At 50.3% G+C, this 17,701-nt stretch overlaps 1 protein-coding gene across 1 annotated transcript; it reads right to left on the bottom strand.

The window, feature by feature from the left end:
• Positions 1-10,148: 10,148 nt before the first annotated feature.
• Positions 10,149-10,535, bottom strand: RPRML (reprimo like). The gene has a single exon (XM_003786239.3). It carries the CDS (start codon positions 10,533-10,535, stop codon positions 10,173-10,175), a length of 363 nt encoding a protein of 120 aa, XP_003786287.1. The 3' UTR covers positions 10,149-10,172.
• Positions 10,536-17,701: the final 7,166 nt, after the last annotated feature.

A 17,701-nucleotide genomic window follows, 5' to 3' on the forward strand; every position in this document is an offset into this window, starting at 1 on the left:
CGGCGCCTGTAGCTCAAGCAGCTAAGGCGCCAGCCACATACACCAGAGCTGGCAGGTTTGAATCCAGCCTGGGCCTGCCTGACAACTGCAACCAAAAACTAGCCAGGCATTGTGGCGGGCGCCTGTAGTCCCAGCTATTTGGGAGGCTGAGGCAAGAGAATCGCTTAAGCCCAAGAGTTTGAAGTTGCTGTGAGCTGTGATGCTATGGCACTCTACCCAGGGTGACAGCTTGGGGCTCTGTCTCAAAAAAAAAAAAAAAAGACCTCAGAGACCATCTAGTCCGGCATCCTCAGGTTGCCTGGGAGGAGGCCCAAGACAAGGGAGAAGTGACTTGTTCAGCATCACACAGCAAGTCAGTAGGGAGGCAGAGATGGGGACCAGGAACCTATTTTTCTCACATTTTTTCAAAGCCTTCAGATACCCGCTCTCCATGGCTTATTAGTGGCATAGCCAGACCTTAAATTAAGGGCTGCAAAATTTAAATCTCCTGCCTTTGGAAATGACAAGAGAAGAAAAGATACAAGGAGAAATCGAAGAAACTGAAAGAGCACCTGGCCCTGATGGGAAGGTCTGTGATTTGGCCTCTCACTGCAAGTCCTTGACTGGCACTTCCTGCTGCCCCAAGGTGATGTGGCCTTTCAGAAACAAGTTAGTTACCATGGCAACCTCATTTGAGGTTCATCTCCATGGCAATTCATTGGAGCTTTTTACCCTCTGGTATGTACACATGTGAGTGCTGATATGTGTATCCCAGAAAAATTAATATAAAATCACATTTTTAGAACAGAGTTTCTCATTATTCAGGTCTTCAGCCAGGATTGTAACAAGGCATGTTCTAGAGTGGGCAGGGCCCAAGGCATAGTGAAAGGACTCAGAGACATCTGTGGGGCAGTCCTGCCTTCTGACTGCCATTGCAAACCTCTCTTAATCTTTACAGCTCAACGTGTGTTAAGTGCATCGTGGGCACGAATAATTTCTCCTTTCCTGTATCCTCTCTAGTGACCTGCTCGTGAAAAAGCCTCAGTGTTGCCTGTGCTAGCAAGAAGCTCTGGGGCAGGGACAGAGGAGGCTGGTCCTGGGACTGCCACTCTGTGGTCCCCCAGGGGAGCCCTTCGTGCTTCCCTGGTCCTCTGCATCCCAGTTTGGGTCACCCCTGGGGCTGTTCCTGCCCTTTGTGGCAGACCTTGCTTGCCTGGCCTGGAGACTGCAGGCACCCCCTTCAACATGACACCTGCCTGCCACCCATTTTCCAGGCAGTCCTCATGGTTTCCGGTCCATGGAAGGCACCTTCTGTTTCCGGCAATGCTATGGCTTTTTTAAAATATCTGTTCTGATGTTTATAATAATGTAGAGCTGGCTAGATTGTTTAGTCCACCATCTTGACCTATTGATCTTTTTCTTTCTCTACTTTTATATGATAATTTACTAATCAGCTTATAATCAGTCTAACGATGTGGGGTGGATCATTTCTTTCATCCTCTTCTTTATCCTCATCATCAGTAGTAGCTGTAGTACTATTTCATGATTGAGGAGTCACCATCCCATTCTGTACCCACAAAAAGTGAGAAGTGCTCACAAAAATGTTCCACCAGCATCCAAAAGAATGCAATAGAACAATCAAGATACATTTTAAAATCATAAAATTTTAATTGAAAGTGTGAGGTGTATCACCTATGCACCTTCCAATGATCTTTTGAACGACGACTTGGATTTGATCTCGGGTTCTGTCAATCATAGCTGTGGTTTTAGATGAGTGACCTAAGAAATCTCAGCTCTGCTTCATTAAATGGAGATGACAGTTCCTTCCAGGAATTATTAGATGTGGGTAATGAGAAAAATCAGAAAGAATTTGAAAAGAGCTTCACACCATTCCTGGTATGTGGAGGACCCTGTCTAAATGGCTAGTATGCTTATTAGCACCACAGAGGGAAATCATTCTCATAAAATTTTATTTGGATCTGACTGAACAGAGTGCTCAAATGAACAGTTTTGGTTATTTGATTACATGCGTTTGATCTCTATGGTATGTGAAACCTTTTCAAAGCAGAGCTATGTCTTCAACCCAAGTTTGGGGTCTTTCTGCACTAAATTATTTTGGGTGCTACAGAAGACATAAACACAGAGAAGACAGATCTGGTCCTCGAGGGAAGTGTAGTGGGGGTGACAGATAGCAACCATAACCCACTGCAGAGTGAGGCACATGCCGTGCGCCTGGGCAGTGCTGCCTGGTGGTTTGGAGTGTGAGTTCAGAAGCCAGCCTGCTTGGGTTAGGATCCCAGCTCTACCTGCATGGGTGTGCAACCTCAGACAAGTCTCTTAACCTTTCTGGGCCTCAGTTTCCTCAAATGTAAAGTAAGAATGATCCTAGAAGATGCCTTTTAGGAGAGTTAATATATGAACTGAGTCTGACATGTAGAAAGGTTCAATGAACATTAGCTGTGGTCACCTAGACATACAAAAGGTATATACAGGGACTACATGAGAAGCGATTATAATTCTGTTTCATAGATGAGGTTGCATTTGAGCTTGACCTCAAAGGCTGAGTGGTTCTTAAAGGGCAGAAAAGGGGAAGAGAAGCATTTGGAGGAAGTGAAGAAGCCGGAGTGGGAGCTCCATAGCATTTGGCATGCAGGGGATGGCATGGGGGCTGGATCACATAATTGTGGAGAGAAGCACAGGGAAATGAGCTGGCAGATAGGTTTAGGACAGCTTCTGGGGAGTCTTGAAGACCAGCTCAAACCTTGGGATAGTTCAGTAGACAATAGAGACCCATCGCGGGCTGCCAGAGGGAGCAATGTGATGTCACCTGTGTTCTGGGCAAATTTCCTTGGCGGCAGTGAAGCAGGGATGGTGAAGAGGGAGACTGGGGGCCCAGAGACTATTAGGGAGCTGTAGCACAGCCCAGGCAAAAATATCAAGGGCTTATAACGAGGAAAGTGGTTCCCAGAAGGGGAAAGACGCTGTGAAGGTGGAACCCGCCAGGCTTGGTGAAGGACTGGGCAGTTAGACATGGTTTCCTGCCATGTGGCTGGGAAGATGTCAGCAATGAGGCTCTTACAGATCAGGGCTACAGAAAGAGGACCAGCTTGTGGGGGCCTTCTTCAGTTTGGGGCACGTAGCATGGCCCAGGGCAGACCCCTGAGTGTCCCTAGCTGCTGCTCCTTTTCCCCAGCCCTCACACAGCCCCACAGAGCACCGTGCACTGCTGCTCAGTGAATACCTCTGAGTAGGAAACCAGGGAAAAGAGGTCATAGAGCTACCCTCATCTTCCTCCACTACAGATCCAGCCTCTCCCTCCCCTGGCAAGACAGGACTATGGGATGATGTATGCCCTACTGTGGGTGCCCCTAAACATCCTCTCCTGTTTCTGAATCATTATGGAAGACATGTCCCCCACCCTGCCTTTCGCCACTGCCTCCCTCCCCTGCCCCAACTCAGTGGACACATGACTCATCCCCACACTCCCAGCTTAAAGCTCAGCCTGCAGTGTCCCAGCTAAGCTTTTCCATCCAAGCCACTCACATGGACAGGGACCCCAGGATAATGCCCAACAATAGGGGATCAGTTACATATAGAGTGATATTTACAACAAAGAGAACCATGTGCAAGCCTTACCACCTTAGCCTGCTATGTGGAAAAACAGTATCACAATGTATGTTCAAAGCAGGATGTACGCTGTAACATTTGGGGGGAATCTCAATTTTAACTCCATTAATCCCTAAAAACATGAAAGAATATATGCCACAGGATTAGAAGTGATTCTTTCTAGGTTTTAGAATCATGGCTACTCTTTGCCTATCCTTTTATTTCTTTTGTTGCTATAAATGTTAATTACTCTGTAATAACTTTATTTTATTTTATTTTTTTGAGACAGTCTCACTTTGTCACCCTGGGTAGAGTGCCATGGCATCATAGCTCTAAACAACCTCTAACTCTTGAGCTCAAGAGATCCTCTTGCCTCAGCCTCCCAAGTAGCTGGGACTATAGGCGCCTGCCATATGCCTGGCTATTTTTAGAGATGAGGTCTCCCTCTTGCTCAGGCTGGTCTCAAACTCCTGAGCACGGGTAATCTACCCGGAGCCACCCAGAGTGCTCAGATTACAGGCCTGAGCCACTGTGCCTGGCCAATTACTCATGTAATGACTTTAACAGGAAAAACATAATAAGGATGAACCCCACGGTTTCTGCAGGCTCTACAGAGCTGACATTCAAGGACCTGGCATGACCTGGATCTTCCCCCAGTTCTGGGTTAGGGGCTCTTTGACACAGCATCTCACAGTGACCTGGCCTAACCATATGCTTTGCTGACCATGAACCTCACACAGACCCTGGCAAAGATGCATGTGTACATTAAAACACTTATTCCCTTGATTCACCGTGTTATCAAGGGCTTTTCCTTTCCTTTCTTTCTTTCTTTTTTTTTTTTGATTCTCAAGCTGTTGCCCTGAGTAGAGGACTGTGGTGTCATAGCTCATCGCAACCTCAAACTCTTGGGCTTAAGCATTTCTCTCACCTCAGCCTCCCAAGTAGCTGAGACTACAGGAGCCTGACACAATGCCCGGCTATTTTTTTGTTGCAGTTGCCATTGTTGTTTTTTAGCTGGCCCAGGCCGGGTTTGAACCCACCACCCTCAGTGTATATGGCTGGCACCCTACCCACTGAGCTATGGGCACCGCCCATCATATACTATCTCATTTAAATTTTCCAACAATCCAGAGAGGTTGGGTAGAGTTCTCCACTTCACAGATCAGGACACTGAGACTTTGATAGGTTAAGTGACTCTATCCAATGGCTAGTAAGAGTGGGAGTGAGGTCCTGAGCCCAGGCCTGCCTGCATCAAAGGCCTGTGTCTTAAGCCCCAGGCTCTGCTCTCTGCTCACACCTGCCAGGCTTCTGTTGGCTCATCCAGCCTCTGTGGAGTGCACATTTGTGTTCTGTGTGCCAAGCCATACCTGTTGGTTCACCTCTCCCTCCCCAGCTGAGGGTGAAGCTTTAAGAAGTGGAGTGAAGGGCAGGGCCCAGGGCCTGGCTTTGAGGAAGGGCCACCCCTATAGAGAGGCCTGGGACTGGTAGGGCAGGCAAAAGGTACAGTCCATGAGGGAGGGGAGGGACCACCCAAGGCAGGTCACTGCTTTTTCATCAAAACCTGACCATAATCACCCTAATGTTGCTACTTCACCTCTTTATTTTCTTGCAGACACCCAAATTGGGTGGATGGCTATGGGTGCCTAGAACCCCAGGGCTGGGGCAAGAGGGGCGACCATGACTGCTGGCTATGCCCCCTTACTTTGCTTCTGCCATCTGCTTCTTCCTCGGCTCTCTCCCCTCCCTCTTTCTCCTTCATCCCATCTTCTCTCTGCTCTCCCTCCATTTTGCTCCCTTTCCCCCTCCCTTCTGCCTCCCCCTTCTCTCTCTTCTTTCTTGATTTCTGGTCCAGCTATAATGGGAAGGTGTCTGCAAGGAGCCCCAGCTCTTGGCCAAGATAGAAGGAGAACCTAGGACAGAAAAGGATCCCAGCGAGAGGGTGAAGGCTGTGCACAGGGTCTCTGGAGCCCTGGCTGAACTGCAGCTTTGGAGAACAAGACAGATCCCATATCTGTCAGCCTCCCTCCCACAGCCTGGCCCAGCTCAGCAGGGAACAGCAGTCTGCGCAGTGTGACCACTGGTGACAGATGTTGGCCTCTGTCCATCTGGCTGCATCACCATCACCATCCAGGTTCCATGTCCTGGGCTTTCTGCCCAGGCATTTCCTTGCAAAACAAGCCCCAGGAGAAACCCAGGTGGACAGCTGGCCTGCAAGGTCCCTCCCGAACCCCATGCCCTGCAGGCTGGTGCTAGCTACCCAAAAAGAAATAGTTAAGGCCCAAAGGATGGCACCTCTAAATCTCCCGTGTGGATAATTGTCTCCGCAGTCATGTTATTAGCATCTTAAGAGCAGATACTGAGTTGCCTTTATCTCCTTAGCACGCAGGAGAGTCACATAGGACGTGCCTAATAAATATTGGCACAGGGTGGTGCCTTAGTAAGGCTGGGTTTGCATGTCACCACTGCCACCCATGAGCTGACTGTATGACCTCAAGCCCATTACCTAACCACACAACCCAAAGACAATCTTACGAGAGCTGGCTTGCCAACTGTTTTTCATTGTTGACAATTGCTGAAATGTAACGTTCCCCGTGGATTCAACTCTCCCTGTCCACAGACTGGAGTGCACCTGTCACAGAATCTCCAGTGTAGGTAATAGAGCATCTACCACAAGGGAAAGCAGATACTGCTCAGGACACTGTCCCCAGCTGATGGACACCTGTCTCCCCTCCCCCCACCTCCCCACTGAGCTGCAGTTGGGTGTTCTGACCCCACACATGCCTGGTGTGATCTTAAAATAAGAGAGGATCATGAGTTGCACTCAAGGGATGCTGCTCAGACATCCCACCAAAGTCCTTTGTACAAAATGTTTGGGTGTGCGCACGTGTGCACGTATACTTTCCCCCAAAATTGGAACCCTGGATGTGGACCATTTTTTGTCTGTGCCCACCACTTTTCATGCTTCATTCTTTCCCTCTGATACCACCGCTCATGCTCATGTTTAAGGCTGCTGTTAGTCTGCTGATGAGTTGCGGTCTGGGGAGAGCAACTCCCAGCAGCCACAGCCCTGTACCCCTCTGTGTGTGCTTGGCTTAGACAAGCACATGGAAAATACCTATGTGAATATTGTGATGTCTCTCCTGTCCCTGTACCAGGGGAATCTTGCTAGTGAGGGCACATCTAACCCCAGAAACACCATCCCCGACTCAGCACAGGATGTGGGGGTTTGACCTAGACCTTGAGACACACAGATCCGGGTACCCCTGGGCAGTGGCCATGGGGAGCAAAGTGTGGGACTTCTGGGGCTGGACTCCAGCTCTGCCATCCCCTTGCTCCCCTGGTACCCTGCACAGTGCCAAGCCCACAGGAGATTTGCTGTAGATACTAGTGGAAAGAGTGAGCTTGGACAAGTCCAGTCCACTGAACTTTAGTTTTCTCTCCTTAAAACAGGAACTGGGAGAATATCTGCTTCTCTTGCTCACCATGGTGTTGTGAGGAGCAAAGAAGATCGAGCAGAGTGAAGACAGCAGCCACACAGGCGGGGCTTGAATCCTGGCTCTGGCCCTTCCTAGCTGCGTCACCACGGGCAACCTCTTTGAGCCTCAGTATCCTCATCTGTAAAATGGGAGTAGTAATGAACCCTTCATGAGGGTGGGAACTCATTCCTTGGCACGTTAGGCACTTGATAACTGTTTTTATCATGCTCAAGAAAGGGCTCTGAAAATCGCAAATGCTTTGCAAATGTGAGTTCCTATTTTTTGTCCAGCGATCTCATACCAGAAAACCAATTGTATTTAACAGGGGAAGAGTTCATACAGTAAACAAAACTAACAATAAGCACAATTGTCTCCATTGATTAAATGCCAGGCACTGTGCTGGCTTTCTACACCCATGATGTCATGGGAGCTCGGAGTCCTATTGCTTCCATTTTGTAGATGAGGAAACTGAGGCTTAGAGAGGTTGAGCTACTTCTCCAATGTCACAGAGCTTGAAGAAGGGCAGCCAAAATTTCAAAGACCAGGATCCCAGGCCATGTGAACCCAAGGCCCTCTGGGATTTGGCCCATGCGTGCATCCTGTGAAGAGCTCTCCATAACCAGGGGTTGCGGTGGGGTGGGCTTCGGAGAACCAGGTCACTTCTCCATGCTCCCCTCTGGGGACTCAGGATTCTGATCCAGCCTGGCCCTTCCCTGGAGCAGTGCTCCTCATTTGCTCACATCTTATGTAACTCAGTGTGTTCCTGCTCACGTCCCATCCCGAGGTTTATATAAGGCAACTCAGTAAACACCCTGCAGGCTTCCAGGGCTCCAGGAGAACTAAGAGGGGCTACAGATGTGGTCTTTCTCCTTCACCCCTGCCCAGAGCCCCACTCCAGCTGGCTGTTTTCCTCCTTGAGGCCTGCGCTGCCTTGGTGTGAGCCTGCATGCCCACGTGCCTGTGTGTGCAGACTTGTACCCCGTGGCACCGGGGGCCCAAACTCACATGCCAGGACAAAGAAATGTCTTCACTGTGTTTTTTTAATAGTGAGAAAATCATGCAAAGCTTCCCCACAAAGCCTTTCCTTTTTTAGCAAATTCAGAAAATTTAACTCTTGCATTACTCTCCTCTCATCTCTCAACATTTCACAGCAGATCCATTTTATTAGAGGGAAGTGCTCATTGTGTTCACTCTACCTTGACCGGGCAGCAAAGTGTCAAAGCCTGTGCTCCCCCAGAAGGCCGTTTCCAGTCATTTGGAGTTTTGCCATGTGAGTGGTGTTCTCCAGGACATGGGAGCAGCTGGGCTGCAGTAGTAGACTGCAGTAGTAGTGCAGACACCTGCACTACCTATGTACACGAGCCAGATGTCCTGGCGCCTGAAGCATTAAAGGCTGCTCTCCCCACATCAGGCTGGGCTCCCCGCAAGTTACATCAGACCACCAATAGAACACTCTCCACTTTGGGGGCTTCACCCCACAGACACCTGGCCTCTGACCTTAGTGCCTGGCCTGTCCAATGGAATAAATCCTTCCAGGTCTGAGACTGGGACAGTAGGGTGGGGAGGAAAGGGACACTTTCGAGATACGCTCCCTGCCAACCCTATCCCTAATGGAACTACTGTCAAAGACAGGAGATGGCACTTCTGTTCCCCAAGCCAGCTAAGGATTCAGCCATCTTCTTCCTTATCCTCCCTCGCTTCCACTCCAGGAAGAGAGGGAGAAACCCATTAGTGCACTCCCCCAGTCTTCCAAGTATCAGTGTGCCGGAGTGGCCTGGGCACTAGGCCTAACGGGTGTAGGCAGAGGCCACAAAATCCAGCCTTCTCTCCTCCCACACCCTGGCTCCAGAGCTTGGGAAGAGCCACCCCTTCCCTTTGGTTGGTGAGTGCCAAGGTTCTCCCTGCCTCAGGCTAAGAGAAGTTAGCACCTGCTGAGAAGTGGCTGGTATGGGGGCAGGTGGGAGCATCTGGTAATGGGAAGTTCCAAGACCCCAGAAGACACTTGAATTGGGAGGTCATTTTCACCCTGGGCCCCTCCTCACCACAAAAAGGCGCCCCCTCTCCCAGAAGCAATAATGGAAATTCTTCCCCTACTCACCTATTCTACGGGTGGCCCCCTACAAGCCCTTAGGTGGGGCTTTTGGCTTTACAATATTTTTAACTGGATCTAGATTTTCTCCCTGTGCTGAACTGAATTTTCCTTGTTCACTATCTTGATCTAATTTTACTGTTTTCCTTCTTTTGGACTCAACTCACTGATTTTATTTCATCTCACAGAAGACTCAAATTTCCAATGGTTTAATTAATCTCACCAGCTGGATGCCCCACAGGACCTGCCTCCTCTGCTGGCATGGAAAACAGTTTCTGTACCATCCCTGCACTCCGGTCTGGCCCAGCGTGCAGCGCTGAAAAGCTCCCTAGGCTGGTGTGCCCACAGGGGGCTAAATTCTTCCCAGCGGGCTCAAAGTGCCCGCCACTAGGGTACACGCCACTCCTCCCTCCCTCTGCCCTGCCAACACACGCCCTAACACACGCGGGTGCATTCGCGTGCGCGCGCGCACACACACACAGGCATATGCCCGCGCGGGCGGGTGGGAAGTTGAAACCTGAAGCTCTCAGATTGCAGTTTTATTACAAGATATCTATCCAATTGCAAAATCAGGCCAAACAAGCGCCTGAGCGACTCGGATTCTCCAGATCTTCAACCATGCTCCTTCCACCCTGCTTGGAACCCGCCCCTGCACTACACCTATCGAAAGACACATAAAACCCCCACGCTAGCGACCTGGGCCCCAGATTGCATTCCATACCCACTCCCACTGCCCAGAACTTTTTTTTTAATATATAAAACTGGTAAGAACCCTCATCCCCCAACCTCCCACCCTCCAACGCTTTAGCGCACAGAGGACCGAGCCCGGCATGGAAGTCCCTTCCCGCGCCGTCGCCGCGAGTACCGCTGTGTCCCCAAGCCTGGACGCCCCAAGGCACGTCGCTGCCCCTTGAGCTACCTGCCTGGAGGTGGCGGCAGAGCCCAGAGAGGGGGACGCGAGTCCTAGTCTCCCTTGTCCTTCTCCTTGCGGCGGCGCTGGCGCGGATGAGCCAGGGCGGCGTTCAGTAGAGCCCCAGGATGGCGGCGCCCACATCCTTGGAGGGCCGGCGCTCCTCCACCAGAAAGTTGATCATGCTCTCCGACTTGATGAGGAGGTTACAGCCCAGGAAGAAAACGCCGAAGACCACAGTGAGCGACAGCACGCAGAGCACTGCGATCTGCGCCACGCGCGACACCCACAGGCTGCGCTCATCCGGTGCCAGCCCCGCGGGGACACCGTCGCTGGCAGCCAACGGTGCACCCCCGGGGCAGCAGCCCAGCCACGTGCCCAGCCCGTGGCTGCGATTACCCAAGACGTCCCCGGAGCTGGCGCCCACGCCGCCCACCTCCCCCAAGCCGCTGTGGTTCAGGAAGGTCACGTTCATCGCCGTGCGGCGCCTGGGGTCTGGGCGCGCAGTCCGCCGCGCTCCGGGAGCTCGCTGTAGTCCGCGCTCTCCGGGACGCTCCGGGCAGTCCGAGGGACTCGTGAGCCGGAAGGGGAGGAAGGCGGGAGGCTGCCTGGGCTCCGGCACACTCTCGGGCCACCTACCCTGGGCACCCGGCAAGAAGAGGAGGTACAGAGTAGCAACAGGCGGCGCGGGAGCTGGAGCAGGAGAACAGAGCGCGCGTCGCGTTTGCCGGCTCCTTTCCTCGCCCGCCGGGCCGCCCCTCCCCTAGCAACCGCCCGGCCCCGCCCCGCCGTCCCCAGCGGCGCCTCCGTGGGTAGGAATTCCGCAGGGAGCTCGGGGTACAGGGAGTCCCGGGGCCGGAAGGGGTCTGGAGACCCGGGCGAACCCCTGACCTTTGGCTGGCGAAGCTCAACCCCCTCCTGGCGTCCGCTATCTGTTCCGGGCTAGAAAATCTCCCCAAGGTGCTCATTCCAGGAATTGGTGCTCTTAGCAGTTCGGTTCTCACAAAAGTCTGCAGTGAATCTCTTCTCCGCTCTGTAGTTAAGACCTCGTAAACCTTCCTAGACATCAGAGGGGTTGCCCACTCCTTTTGGCGGTGGCCCTGGGTCACCCAGGCTGTCCTGCCTCCCAGCTTTTCCTTGGCTAGAGACTGTCACGGTGAGGAGTGCTCTCTGCCACCTCACCTACATCCCACTCCTAACCTGGCCTTATGTTTTGTTTTGTTTTTTAATAAAAAAAATTATTGTATTTTTTTTTCCTTTTTACAAAAAGTCTACAACTAGACTACAATAGTCATTGTAGACTAGTTAAACATGGATTAGCAAAATGGAAAAAATCTACAGCCTCATAATCCTACCACCCAGAGTGTGGATATTATCCCCTTGGTGCAAACTCTTCCAGGCCTCATTCTAATTTGTGCGTCTCTCTATACGCCTATGTTAGCAATGAGGACGCGCTGCTCATGCAGACTGCTTTGTGTACGTGCTGCTGTGTGACCTTTTGTCATTTAACAGTTTATTGTTCCCAGTGACAATCATCTACAAGTGTGGTTCTGAATTTCTGGAAGGTTTGTTTAAACCCAGAATCCTGAGCCTCAGCCAGAGTTTCTAAAACTGTAGGTGTGAGGTGGGGCCCTAGAATGCTCCTTTCTAACAGTTCCCTGGTGATCTCAAACTACTGATCATTTTTTGGCGACATATAGTATTTCAAGGTATGGACAAGTTATTTAACCCTGGTTTCTGTTTTTGGATATGTGAATCGTCTTTTTTTTTTTTTTTCCACCAGAATAATGTTATCATAAAGAGCCACGTAAGTGAAGTCTTCATGCAGAAACTGTGATTTTTTAAAAATTCGATTGTATTTTGAAAACTGGACCTGCAGAATCACAAAGTACGTCCTACTAACTCACCTTCCAGAAATGTACCTGTTTGTACCAGTTTACCAGTACCTGTGGGGAGGAGAGTGTCACTTTTATCCTAGTTATTGTCATTATTTCAAAAATCTGTGGGTTGATGGGTGGGGTATCGTTTCTCACCCCTGTGCTAATTTTTATTCTTTGATTAATGTGGGAAAGTGAGGAAAGCACTTAGTCCCTGCTTCCAGGCAATAAGTGATGTTGGCTAGAGACTTGAATTCGAGGCTGGAAATTTGGCATGAGGAGATCAGGATGCCCCTGGACGCAAGCAGCAAGCATCACAGAGCCCCTGCCCCCTGCTGGGATTTGAATGTGTCCTCCAAAGTTCATGTGTTGATAACTTGATCCCCAATGTGGTGGGGTTGGGCAGTGGTGGGACCTAATGGGGAGTGTTTGGGGAGGAGCACTGCCTTGTGAGTGGATTAATGCCATTATCTCGGGAGTGGGTTCCTCTCTCTCCTCTCTCTTGCCCTTCTGCCATATCACTACATAGAAAGAAGGTCTTCACCAGATGATGGCTGCTTAATTTTGGACTTCTCCGTCCCCAGGACTGTGAAAAATAAATTGCTATTATTTATAAATTGCCCACTTTGGTGTATTGTTATAGAGGCAGAAAATACTAAGATACTTTCCCCCCCACACACACAAATACACATATATTCAATAATTCTCCTTTTAAAGATGAAGAAATAGGCTCAGCGCCTATAGCTCAACCGGCTAAGGCGCCAGCCATATACACCTAAGGTGGCAGGTTCGAATGCCCAACCCGGACCCGCCAAACAACAATGACGGCTGCAGCCAGAAAATAGCCGGGTGTTGTGGCAGGCGCCTGTGGTCCCAGCTACTTGGGAGGCGGAGGCAGGAGACTCGCTTGAGCCCAGGAGTTGGAGGTTGCTGTGAGCTGTGATGCCATGGCACTCTACCCAGGGGGACAGCTTGAGGCTCTGTCTCAAACAAACAAACAAACAAACAAAACACACACACACACACACACACACACAAAAGATGAAGAAATACATACATAGATGCATGCACACACCCAGATTAGGAAATGACCTGGGTCATTTTCTCAGCCCTGGGAAATCTGGCCTAGCCCAAGGGCATGCATAGTTTTCCGGGCAGGAGTCCTCCTGCCCTGACCACCCAGGAGATAGCAGGTCGCTGGTCTGAACATTTTGTCTTCTGCTTTGGGTCCGTGGGATTTCTTCAGAGAAAAGTTCAGGTATGTTCTTTGCCCATCCTTCTCCTGAAAGCAATCCTGGACCTTGGATAAACCCTAGACTTGACTCCCATTCAGCTGAAGTCAGGCTGCCTGCTGCAAAGAGAAGGAGTGGGTGTAAGAGAGCAGTGCAGGGGCCTGCCCCCTCCAGCGAGCTCTGAGGAGGGGGTGCAGTGCTGGTCCCTCCTCTGCTAAGCACCTATGATATGTTCAGTGCGTTAAATGCGTTACTTCACTGATTCTCTCACGGGCCCTTGTTTCAGGGGGAGCGCCCCTTGATGTGAGGAAACAGAGACTCACAGTGTTTAATTGACTTACCCAAGATCATCAGAGCTAGAATTCGAGCCCAGATGTATCCTGTTCCAAAACGACACCCTGAATTATTCCTGTCCCCTTCCCTTCCATCATCTCTGAGCTGGCTTCTCTGATACCTGGGGTCGCAGAAGGGAAGAGGGCAGAGAAGATGTTTCCTTTGAGAGAGAGAGAACTTGGGCTAATGGAAATAAAGACCACCCAGATGAGAGGAGTGAAGGCATTTATTCAGAGCTTGCTACAGTGAAGCAGTCAGCCACGGTCACTTGAAGTTCACAGAGACTCAAAGAGGAGACAGCTTTACAGGGGAAAGGGCAGGATGGTTCCAGGTGTGCCCTGATTGGAGGCTGCTGGCCTGGGGAACTGTAAGTGGGCTTACTAAAAAAGGGGCGACCCATGTGGTTGGTGAGGGGAACATATTTGGCTTTCTCTAGTTTGTCCAACATTGGCATGGGGACAAAATTAGGGAAGCTGTCAGTTATGATCAAGTCCTGGCCATTTGGGGCTGATTGCCACAGGGGCTGTTGTTTGGCTTCCTGAGTGGCTGCTGCTGTGGGTTTCAGGTCAGAGTTCTGTTTTGATACATGTCCTGGCCGTTGTCCATTTGCATATTCAGTCTGTCACACTCCTGCACTTGGTGCCAGCTTCAAGTGCCTCTGCTTTCTGCCCCTGCCCTTTCTGGAGCCTCTGGTCCCAGCGAGTCTGGTTGCACTTTGATGTGTACTAACTCTTCATTCTTATAATAATGCTGAAAGGTAAGTCAGTAGTTTCTTATTGCTCTGTCACATATACTCTGATACAGAAAGGACATTTATTATCCCACAGTTTCTGGGGGCTAGGAATCCAGAAGAAGCTGGTTGGGTGGCTGTGGCTCAGGAGTTCTCATGAGGTTGCCATCAAGGTGTCAGCCAGGGTCACAGCCTCTGTAAGGCCTGACCAGGGAGCCAGGACAGGCTTCTAAGGGGACTGACTCCCTCCCTGCGTTGTCGACAGGTGGCCTCAGTTCCTTATTGGCTGTTGGCAGGGGGGACCGAAGTTCTTTCCCTTGCCCTTGGACTTCTCCATGGGGCTGCTTGAGTGTCTTCATGAATGTGCCAGAAGGTGAGCAATTGCTAGAAGGGAGGACAGAAGAATGAAGTTGCAGAGTGAAATGAGTTAGCTATCATTTCTATTAATCTTCACAGCAAGCCTTGTAGAAAGAAATCATTAACCCCATTTGACAGATGAGAAAATAGAGGCTCAGAAAGAAGACACATCTCACCCCAGGTCACAGAGCTGGTAACTAGCACAGGCAGGATTTAAATTCTTAGCTATGTTATTGCAGAGCTCAAACACTTAACACTGTGGATGTGGGCTTGGGTGGGGGTACTGTTTTGTTAGGGAAAGACCCTGCTGCCCCTAGGGCTTGGGAGAGGCATCCTAGACCCCCAAGGAGGAGCCTGTCAACTGTCTGCCCCACCCCCACCCCCAGCCTCCAGATACAGGGAAGCCAGTGCCTCTGGGCCCAGCTGCCACCCACACGGGACTATTTTTACCCTCCACCTCAGGGACAAGTCTGCATCTCCTGGCTCTGGAAGGGCCATCTGGGCAGTCTGGCTGCCCCAGGAAGAGCCACCACCCGGAGGCTTTATGCGCTGCTGTCCCTGCAACTGTTTCCAGATGAACCTTTGGCTCTCTGGTGTGCCCTGGCCATCCAGAGTCAGTGAGAAGTCTCCCTGTGCCATATCCTGAGGTTAATAAACCTCCCTAATTAGTGCCACTTGCTAGATAGGCCTGTCAGAACAAAGATGCCTAAATGTGGAGATATTTTAAATTGCATTTTAAACAATGTCAATAAAGTGTTCTTTGCATAAGTCATTTTAATGAAGAGATACGAATGATTTTATTTGCATGTTCAACTGTAACCACCCCGCTCAGAAAAACATAATTATATGATAGTTGTTCTTCGGGGAGGCCCAGGAGCCCTTGAACATCATTTGTTTTTTGAAGTGGTTTCAAACAACCCTCCTGGGACCCTGTTTACACTATTCATTTGTTTGGCAAACTCTTCCTGGAACGGTCAAAGGCTGCCTTCTGCCCATTTGCCCAATTCCGGTCCCAGTGATCTCACGTTTCACATGGATGGTGAGGAAGTTAATGACATCTTGGTGCATCTGGTACAGAATTGAGGTAAACACGATTGCCTCGTTCAGCCATTGCTTACTGAGAGACTTGGGGGTGGCTCCTGCTCAGTTTGCCCTCAGAGGGTAGAAGACAGAGGGAGGCTCCCAGGCAGTTCAGACCAAGGTGGCTTTAGGCAGTGTGTGTCTCTGTGTGTGTGTGTGTGGTGGGGGGGTATCTCATGTAGCAGAAAGGGGACAGTGCTTGTGCAGACACTACACAGTGGAGCAGTGTCACAGGGATCTCAGCTATTGTGGAATTTTACACCCCAAGAGAATATCAGGATTTCAGGATCTGGCGTCTATTTCTGCCTCTGCCCCAATTGGCTGTATGACTTTGGACAAGTCAACTGTCCTCTATGGGCTCTGATTGACACATCCATTAACCGAGGGAGCTTGATTAGAAAAAATCTTCAATACAACATTATTTACAAAAACAGGTAGCTGGCCATATGGGCCATCATCTGCCTTCCTCTGCTCTCTGCTTCCTGTGGGCTGCAGAGAGCCTGGGGCCCAAGGACTGGGCTTGATCTGCCCCTAAAGTGCTGCCTGGGTCTCTGCGTGCTCATCTTTAAATGAAGAGGGGGGTCAGTACCTGCATTCCCCAGTATCTGTGCTCTCTGGGTCAGTAATTTTGTGAGGTCTGTGACAGCAGAGACACTGACCTACACAGGTCGCTTTGCTGCAGGACTTCTCAGGACCTTTACCATGTGGGTGTGCCTTGTGAAGTCCCCAGGTTGGGTGGGGAATGCAGGATGCAGCATTTGACAACTGGAAACGTTTTCACTAACACCAATTAATATTTTGAAAAATTGAGATGAAATTCACATAACATGCAATTAACCATTTGAAAGTGGTTAATTTATTGGCAAGGAGTCCAGTCACAATGTGGTGCAACCCCCACTTCTGCCTAGTTCCAGAACGTTCCATCACTCCAAAAGGAAACCTCATATCTATTAAGCAGTTGCTCCCCATTCATCTCTCTCCCCAGCTTCTCACAACCACCTTGTGCCCCCCTGTGCCACTCAGCACAGTTTGGGAAATGCTCTGTAGCCTCCCTAAGTGGAGGCTTCCTTCCCTGCAGAACGAGGGTGGTGATGGCACCTGTCTGGGAGATTTGTTGGGGGGTTAAATGAGGTAATGCCTGGAAACGGGCCTGGCGCAGTGCCTGGCTCAGAGTAAGTGCTCAATAAATGCTAGTAGCTATTATTTATAATAAGGTCCTTCCTTTCCAGCTCTGACATTCTGTGCTTCCAACTGCAGCATGTAATTAAACTCTAAAGCATCTGGCTTCCCGAGTAGAAAGAAGGAGCCTGGAGGAAGGAAAAGGGAAGAGAAAGATCCTTCTGTGTTGCCCATTTGTGCACCAGCCTCACTGCCAGCCATCACAACAGGAGAACGTAGCAAGATGCCAACTCCTAATGACAGGGCTCGGGTGAGTTGGTGGTTCCCTGTTTAGCTCAGACACTGTGGGGAACATATGAGACTGCAGAGAAGGAGATGTAATCTAACTGCATTCCACATGGGTCAGCTTCCCTTTCCCACTGTCCTGGACACAGCGATCCTGGCTACCTTCAAGCATCTGTGATGTGCTGGGGGAGCAGTGGCAGGGAGAGCTGAGTTGGAAAAGGGAAGTAGGACAGGTCAGACCAGAAGGTAGGAAGGGCGGCCCCACAGAGGAACAGCATTTGCAATGGCTCAGAGGCCAGAGGAGCTGATGACAATATTTGCAGGGAACCAAGCATGGGAAGGCAGTAGGGAGCAGGGTCAGAAGAGAACCCTGAAGAAGTGAGGGGGCAACAGGACACTCAGGACTTTATCCAAGTCAGAGGGGAGGCACACGGTCAGTCTGGCCTTTACAGTTCCCCAGATATAAAAGGATACAATATTTTTTTCAAAGTTTTCCATTTATATGAAATATCCAGCATAGGTAAATCCATAAAGATGGAACACAGATTGGTGGTTGCCAGGGGCTGGGGAGAGAGATGAATGGGGAGCAACTGCTTAATAGATACAAGGTTTCGTTTTACAGTGATAG

This window comes from Otolemur garnettii, unplaced genomic scaffold (assembly GCF_000181295.1).
Source record: "Otolemur garnettii isolate 467f Iridium unplaced genomic scaffold, OtoGar3 scaffold00018, whole genome shotgun sequence".
NCBI lineage: Eukaryota > Metazoa > Chordata > Mammalia > Primates > Galagidae > Otolemur > Otolemur garnettii.